General features: G+C 43.5%; 2 protein-coding genes across 2 annotated transcripts in view; one reads left to right on the forward strand and one right to left on the reverse strand.

The window, feature by feature from the left end:
- Positions 1–45: 45 nt before the first annotated feature.
- LOC118418589 (proteasome assembly chaperone 2-like) lies at positions 46–6,392 on the reverse strand. The gene is made up of 6 exons (XM_035824583.1): positions 6,142–6,392; positions 5,491–5,653; positions 4,381–4,567; positions 3,618–3,803; positions 2,584–2,704; positions 46–818 (listed from the first exon to the last, which is right to left on the reverse strand). Exons 1-6 carry the CDS (start codon positions 6,196–6,198, stop codon positions 720–722), a joined length of 813 nt encoding a protein of 270 aa, XP_035680476.1. The 5' UTR covers positions 6,199–6,392; the 3' UTR covers positions 46–719.
- A 146-nt stretch (positions 6,393–6,538) lies between these two features.
- The window catches only part of LOC118418587 (serine/threonine-protein kinase/endoribonuclease IRE1-like), an 8,440-nt gene continuing 6,689 nt past the window's right edge, over positions 6,539–8,289 (forward strand). The window contains 2 exon segments of the mRNA XM_035824580.1: positions 6,539–7,162; positions 7,164–7,272. Of these exon segments, the coding sequence (XP_035680473.1) occupies positions 6,785–7,162; positions 7,164–7,272 (487 nt within the window). The 5' untranslated portion in view covers positions 6,539–6,784.

Raw genomic sequence — 8,289 nt, forward strand, 5'->3', positions numbered from 1 at the left:
AATGGAGAGAAATTTAACCAAAGCATCACGCATGCAATGAAAACAAACAGTATTATACATATTTATTGTTGGATTTCCACAACCATGGGCATAATAAAAGCAAAGCCTTTCCTAATTACACATTTGATCAGTTAATGGTGAGCAGGCTTTCCTCTAAATGCCAATGTGTACATGGGCCTTAAACATATGATGTACATACAAAAAACATTCAAGGATGAAAAGAGAATACACAACATACAAATCGGTACAGCATAATACATGTATGTAGGGGGCTTCTTTATCAATTTTAGGGGAGGGGACCCCCCTCCCTGCAGAGCTTCACAAGCTTAGGTCACACCAATTTTATTTGTTGCTTACCGGATACACTTGTCCATTTTTTTTACATGAAAAAAAATTTCAGAGAGAAAAAAAATGAAGGTTTTGCTAGCACAATACTGTAAATATTGCCATTCAAAGACACAAACATAATTTCAGTTTGAAAACGATGCCTTTTATTCAGAACATAAGTAACAAATCAAAGGAAGGGATTCAAAGTATAAAATTTGCTATTCAACTCCTCAGGCTGTTTTTTTTTTTTTTTTGGTGTTATTTAAGCCTGATATATTCACCCCAGACCTTTTGAAAATGTTTTTGGGAAAAAATTTGAGAAGTAGCAAATAAATTTGGTGTGGCCTTAAAGAGTAATTGAAGGAAGAGATGCCCAGTTGGGAACAGCTGCATCAGTACAGGTCTGGGGGATAGGCGCTGCCAAACAGGAGAGTCCAGGAACTTGGGATCTTCCACTCGGCCTGGGGGGTGGCTCCTTTACCTCCAGACTTCTGTAGATGGAACACAGGAAAATACTAAATCAGTAATGCATTCAAAGATTATTCCATGTCTAGTCATTTTGAACAGCTTAATAGGGCATGTCAATTTGCATGCAGGCTCACAGTACCGGTATCTGCAGCATGTATTTCATAAAAAAAACTAAACACATCTGTATAGCTAGTTTAACAGCTCTTTGGTAAGACACACCAGCTTTACATGCATGCTGTGCGGCAGCAGCTGGTTATATGTGACCTGTTGCACCTAACATTTGTACAACCTAAGGGTTGATAACTTCAAATACCTTGGCTCCTACATCATGTGTCCTAAAAAGGACTTTGAAATTAGGAAAGCCCTAGCATGGGAGGCAAGCAACAAATTGGACAAAATCTGGAAGTCTAATATCCCTAACAAATTGAAAGTCCAAGTATTCACTACTCGAGTGGAACCTATTTTGCTTTATGGTGCGGAAACCTGGACACTTACTTGTCAACTACAGAACAGATTAGACGGGACTTACACAAAGTTACTTCGCAGAGCACAGAACATACCATGGACTCAACATGCTACACTCAAAACCATATATGGAAATCTCCCACAGCTAACCCAGAAACTGACTCACCGAAGGGTAAAGTTTGCGGGACACTGTTGCCGAGCAAAACAGGAATTAGTGTCTTCTGTTCTTCGATGGAAACCAAGTGGCCGGGTACATTGCAGAAGTTTGACTTTTATGGACACTTTGACCAGAGACTCTGGTATTGATTTTGAGAATTTAGAGCAAGCTATGTCAGATAGGGGCCTAAGGAGTGAAATCTGTACTTGCCTGGTTCCGACCGCTGGTCGATGATGTATGTATGTAACCTTTATACATCTAGCTGCAAGTGTTGTTTAAAGCTGTCTAGTATGGATGCCCCTACTGTATTTGGTACCAACAAGTTCCACTTAACGATAGTTCTAACTATCTAACAGAATACAAACTTTTGAACACATAAATCCTGGGTTCATACCTCTGGTACTTCAAGTTATGACAAAGGGTAAAAAAAAAATCCAAGAAGAGTGCCCCCTTACAGTATGGTCCAAAATTACAACCATACGTGTTCAGCAGGGAAATGCTGTGCGGTAGACCCTCACTCGGGATGTCCCTGTAGACCTGCAGCAGCCTCACAGTTGAGCTCTTGGTTTCAATTACATGTTCTTCTTTCGTTTTGAGGCTACCAACTTCAATATGCTGAAGACTTTTGTAGCCTATATACTCATTTTTCACGTGAGTGAAGTGAGGAAAGTCGTGTAAAGTACCTTTCCCAAGGGCACAAGATTGGTGACACCGCGGGGCTCGAACTCAGGACCTTCTGGACCTGAGTCAAACGTGCTGCCAATTGCTCCACGCCGTCCCATGTTGGTGGTTGGGAGACCCCATTTAAATCCCAGAGCATCTTGGCTGGGGTAGCACCCGTCTTTCAGAGGGGATGTAAAATGTGGGGTTGCGTATTCAGAGATGCCTCGAGCACCTTAAAAAGGGAAGGGCTAGCAACCCCGCCCTTAACTTATGATCCACTGCTCACCAAGTCACATGTCCTGTCTACATAACATGACGTCACAGTGGATTGTTCATTCTTTGACAAGAACTAGCGCTCATAAGTCAAAAATTTCCAGTTTTTCTTGTGTTGGAAATTACAGTTTAACTTTTTCAATAAGACTTCAATGAACACAGATCATCAGATGAACAGATCATCAGATCATCAGATGAACACAGATGAACTTTCAAGTTAAAACCCTCACCTTGCATGGCACCAACTGTAGCCACTGGTTGAGATAATTTGCTAACGAGAAGGCGTCGGGAATGTTGTCTCCTTCCGCGCAGAATGTCAGCAGCACGGCAAGGGGAAAACCTGCCTCGCAGCTGGGGGGAGGGGGAGGGGAGAGATTTCATATCAACGATCATAAATAAATGTTTGATAATGTTTACAGCAGTACAAGAAGATATATTGCTTTGTTATCGCCTTATCGGAGAAGATACTGAAATCCAAAATCAGCCCTGACTGTAAGATTGTCCTCCAGTTAGCAAATATTGCTAATTATTAAGTAGGATTTCAAGATTTATTTTGCTGTTACTGACTGTATGAAAGTCCCCATACTTTTTGATGGTTCCGTATCTTCAGGTCACTTGTGGCCTGTGAACACTACATTGCAAGAAAATATACAACTTCATACAATGGATGGATTGATGGATTTGTGAATGCATGGATGGATGGATGCATGGATGGATGGATGGATGGATGGGTAGATAGATGGGTGAATGGATGGATGGATGGATGGAAGAATGGAAGGATGGGTAGATGGATGGATGGAAGGATGCATGGATGGATGGATGCATGGATGGATGGGTGATGGATGGGGGAATGGATGGATGGGGGAATGGATGGATGGGTGGGTGGGTGAATGGATGGATGGATGGATGGATGAAGGGATGGGTAGATGGATGGATGGATGGAGGTATGGATGGATGGATGGATGGATGGATGCATGGATGGATGGGTGATGGATGGATGGATGGAGGTATGGATGGATGGAAGGATGGATGGGTAGATGGATGGAAGGATGGTTAGATGGATGGGTGAATGGATGGATGGATGGATGGATGGATGGGTAGATGGATGGATGGATGGAGGTATGGATGGATGGGTAGAAGGATGGATGGATGGATGGACAGATGGATGAAGGGATGGATGGATGGATGGAAGAATGAGTCAATGAACAAACGAACAAACACATCAATGGATGAATGACACAACCAATCTAACTTCGGGACGTACCATTCCTGGTAAAATTTCCTGGCGATGCCTCCCCCGGGGATGAACACTCCTGTCTGCTCCTCCCCGTCCCTCTGCTCCACCCCTGGGTACAGCCTCCTCCTCTCCAGCTCTGTCCACTTCAGTTCACCAACAGCCTTCCCCACGGACTGCTGCAACTCTGGACTAAGCAGGTATCTCAGCTGGGTCCTGAGAACAGTAGAGAGAAATATCTTTGGTCATGTCTTGATCTTCTTTGATCCTTGTCCTAAGAAAACAGTAACTCTGGGCTCAGCAGCTATCTCAGCTGTGTCCTGTAAACAGGGGAAATACTTCAGGTTTGTATCACACTGTAGCCTGTATCTGTATTATATAGCCGGTATAATGGTACAGCCTCCTTCACTCCAGCATCCTTACATTCTTTTATCGTTGGAGATTTGAAGTTTTGCAAAAAAACTCTGCAATAATAGTACTACTGACTACTGAGGTACTACACTGTTAAACACTGTCATTACTTTGCCCTGTATCTTCAACAATCTCTTTGTCTGGGAAGAAAAACTAGCATTGGTGTTACATATATTGACATTTATTTCACGGAAGCAACAGTCATGAATTCCAAGAAAAATTTGTGCTTTTTGGTTTTAAATATTGCTGAATAGATATACTTGTGGGTTGTAATAATTATTGTGACAGATGTACAATTTAAATTGTTGCAAACAGGTCATTGTTCAGATAGATTAGACTTGTTGAAATAGCCGAAAGGTGTCATGTTATTTTCTGCACCCACCCTGTCATCTGTGTGTCTATCCTCTCATACGCATGACTGCTGGTTAGCAGTACCACCCTGCTGAAGCCACACTGTTTGGCCCACTCCAGGAGCCTCCTCCTGAACTCGCACTGCTTGCCTCTCACCAGGGGTGCTCGCTGCTGCACTGCAACAATGTTCTTCTCCACTGATCTGTACACCTCTGTGCCTGGAAAACAGAAAGAGAGCTTAGACAACAAGATTTTTTACTTTTTTCCCTAGCTGGTATCCAGCCGTATTATAGTCCCAAATAGTATTTGTGGAGAGGACAGAAGATACTCAGGAGCCATGATACGGCTGGATACTAGGCTAAGGGAAAGACACGTCACCCAACTTTCCTCCCTTCACTCGGGTGTAATTGAGTTTCTAGCTTCGGTTAGGGATATCCCTCGGATAATAGTGTGACGTTAAATTGTGGTCCAGTGTTTCAGGAGAGCTACATATCACATTTTCAGTTACAATAAAGAACCCACCACACGTGAAATGGGTAGGGGTCCCATGAGTAGATCAAACCTTACAATCTAATGTGTATGTATAATTAAATCTCCCAAGGTACTTCACTCCAAATGAGGGTTACATTGTTGCCTAGTCATCATCATCACCATCAGTCCCATGCAGGGATAAACAAGTCCACTAGCCCTATTGTCCAGGGCAAGTGAAAGTGCTGTTCGGACAAGTGCATGTCCTACCCCACTTGTCCGATCGGGCAAGTAAGATTTTTCCATTGATTTTAGTGCAATTTTGATATACTTGTTACCTTTTACAGTCATGACATCAAGCAATTGTCTACAGAGAATTCCATTGCTGGAAGTGAAAATGCATATACTAGTAACAGTGACATTTGAATTTTGGGCAAGTGAAAAATTGGTTCGGGCAAGTACATTTTTTATGTGCTTGCACGAGAGGGCAGGTGGATTTTAGAAAACTTGTTCAACCCTGCCATAGCCTTTTAATCAGCCGTAGAGGCAGCACAACAACAACTATTATGCTGACTCAACAAGCTTTTAGTCCCCTGGCGGCGCCTATCTCCTCTCTGCGAGGGTGTTGCCTAGTACATGTATCTAAACAAGAGGAAAGGCGATGTCTCCTCACCCGTTGCCAGCTGCGAAGCGTCCTCCTGTGATGTAGAGAAGGGGTTGTTGCCGACCATGGGCAGGAGGCAGTCTGTGTGGAGGTAGCCGATCCTCTCCATACCCAGGGTGTGGACAATCAGGTCTACAGCTAGCTGGCCTACGTTCCCTACGGACACTGCAGGCTGGAAAGCAATTTGTTGTTTAATTAATGATGTAATGCAAATACATTTTAAGTTCACGAGGATTTAATTTCATAATAGGGATTAAATGGAGTGTTTGCGGTAGTTTTGCGTTAGGGATAGCACTATTTGTGGATACAGGTCTTATTGTCTCATAGTCCATTAGTCCATTTCTTACATTGGTTGAAAGGAGTAGAACTCTACTCTACTCCATTCTGACTGCCTGGATTCGAACCTGCACCGAATCCAGGGTGCTAGATCACAAACCAAGACGCCAGACCACTACGCTAAACGAATGACAGCCGTTTGGCATGCTTAGTTTAGCAGTCCTTCCCCAAAGTTACATTATAAAACGGTTCAAGCACATGTTTACAACCAACATGTGCACCATCATGCTGCAACGCCCCCCTCCCCACCCTGGAGATGCTTTTTTTCGCATTACAAAAACGTTTATCCAAGGAAATTCATGAACAACAGAAGGGATCGCTTACCAAGAGCAGTGTGTATCCCTTCGGGATGTTTGGTTCTTTCTCACAGGACACAAACATGGTGAAAATCGCTGAAAACTCAAATAATCACAGCTGGGAGAAAAATGTGCAAATCTGACAACTTTAACCTCTGACCCTAAATACGCTCGTTCCCGGGATGTCATACCAAGACCGCATACTCGTCTTCCTTATCTGCTTATTCCTTATCAGTTAATGTTTTTACATTTTTAAATCACATACTCTTTACAGAATAATCACACGAAATAATTTCAATATATCATTTGTACCATTAGATTGTCTCTTTTTTTCAGTGTTTGTCTGAAAAAAGTATCTTAATTGAAGTAATTTAGTATCATCAGGCATTTTATTTTGTTGACGTGTGGTGTCCTCCGCAAATTGGTGAACTCCACGTCAGCTTTAGGAAATGGAAGTTGTGTTTTGGTCTGACGTGTTACCCAGAAAGTTGCCGCCTTTCTCGCCAAATCCTTTTCTTCTGGAATTCCTCGGTGCCTCTCTTCAGTCAGAAATGGTCGAAGACACTGTTGGAAAGATCAAGGGCCCTTAAAAATCGCGCGAAGCTACGAGAAACCGTTTGGATTTGGATGTCGTCGCACCGGAAGCACAACAACGACGACACGACGACACCATGTTTTTGTGGCTTCAGTTTTTCTTGTCTCTCGTTCTATCATCGCTGGAGGTTTCCTCCGAGCGAGCCACGCCGACAACATTATCTGTACCGGAGTCCCTGCTCTTCGTGTCCACTCTAGACGGCACTCTGTACGCCATCAGCCACAGAACCGGCACTGTGCGATGGTTGCTGAAGGAAGACCCGGTCATACAAGTGCCTTCGGACATCACCACAGGTCCTACCTTCCTCCCCGACCCGAAAGACGGATCCCTGTACGTTTTCGGCGGCGCGGGGACCTCAGAAGGACTCGCGAAGCTCCCCTTTACGATCCCGGAACTGGTGAACGCCTCCCCGTGTAAGAGTTCGGACGGGATTCTGTACACGGGACGGAAAGACGGACACCTGGTACGCCATAGACCCGGTGACGGGGATTAAACAGCAGAAAATAACGATGGAGGGCACGGACCGGGTCTGTCCCAGCTCGGACGCCTCTACACTGTTCCTCGGTACGAGCTAGATATGTCTTTAAGATTTTATACAACGATATAGAAGTTTTCTTGGACGCACGTTCCACTTTCTGGTTGGTTGTCAAGCCAATGCAATGGACACAAAATTGTCTTTTAAGTTTTCTAGACTACTTTCAAGTTTGCAATTTGTTTTCATCTTTAAGATTCTAAAGTTATAATGTTATACAAGATTACAGACGATTTTCTTAAGGACAAAGGTTTCCTTCGACATACACTCTACTCTCTGGTCAAGGCGATTTAGTGGACAAAATAGTCTTGACAACAATGACACAACAGTGCACTTTTTTTCGGATATGATATTCGTGTGTTTGGATATGATATTCCCTTGTAAAAATCAACTGCTGTGATTGTTTGTAATGTCAGCATGTCAAGTACTGTACACATGGTTTGCAAAAAGGACAAAGGAAAAAGGGGAGGGTCTTTAAAGTTTGTTGCACCATGTGATAGATTTTTAGGATGATGCAATCCTGTCATCTTGTATTGTGCAATCATCATCGACTTTTCCTTCTTACTGGTAATCTCCAAGCAAATCCTACGGTAGCATAAATTAGTATCAAAAGCTGGCAGATGAGTGAAGCCGGCTTAGGAGTGTGTTTCCCTACATGGCAAACATACACCTCTTGGCAGACTACACTCCTTGTGAGTCCTTGGCTAGTTTGATACTATCTTTTATGTCATACCTGTGACGCGAAAACGTTCGATTACGTTGTTCCGGACCAGATGGTAACTTTCCGTACGGCCCGGGTTTATCACACGGGCTCCATTCGAATAAATCGAACTGTTTCGAGTGGGCCGAGTACGGCGCCATCGAAAGTTCGAATACCTGATTCGGACGTTGGAACATTACTGTTGCAACGCTGTTTTTTCGAGGGCAACAAATTTGTTCAACTTCTGGCGCATTTCGCATCAAAACAGTGGTTTTATCAGGTGGGTATGACATAAATAAAATACAACACGGTGTATTCCGCATCAACCTCGGTCTCAGCCCGAGCGAGG

Source organism: Branchiostoma floridae, chromosome 6 (genome assembly GCF_000003815.2).
Source record: "Branchiostoma floridae strain S238N-H82 chromosome 6, Bfl_VNyyK, whole genome shotgun sequence".
Classification (NCBI taxonomy): domain Eukaryota; kingdom Metazoa; phylum Chordata; class Leptocardii; order Amphioxiformes; family Branchiostomatidae; genus Branchiostoma; species Branchiostoma floridae.

Bases quoted from the DNA above. Each gene is read 5' to 3' on its own strand.
- LOC118418589 (XM_035824583.1), bottom strand. From the start codon at position 6,198: ATGTTTGTGTCCTGTGAGAAAGAACCAAACATCCCGAAGGGATACACA. The intron at 4,568-5,490 runs GTGAGGAGACAT...TCTGTTTTCCAG, and splicing joins CGCTTCGCAGCTGGCAACGG to GCACAGAGGTGTACAGATCA. The intron at 3,804-4,380 runs GTGGGTGCAGAA...TACTGTTCTCAG, and splicing joins ATAGACACACAGATGACAGG to GACCCAGCTGAGATACCTGC.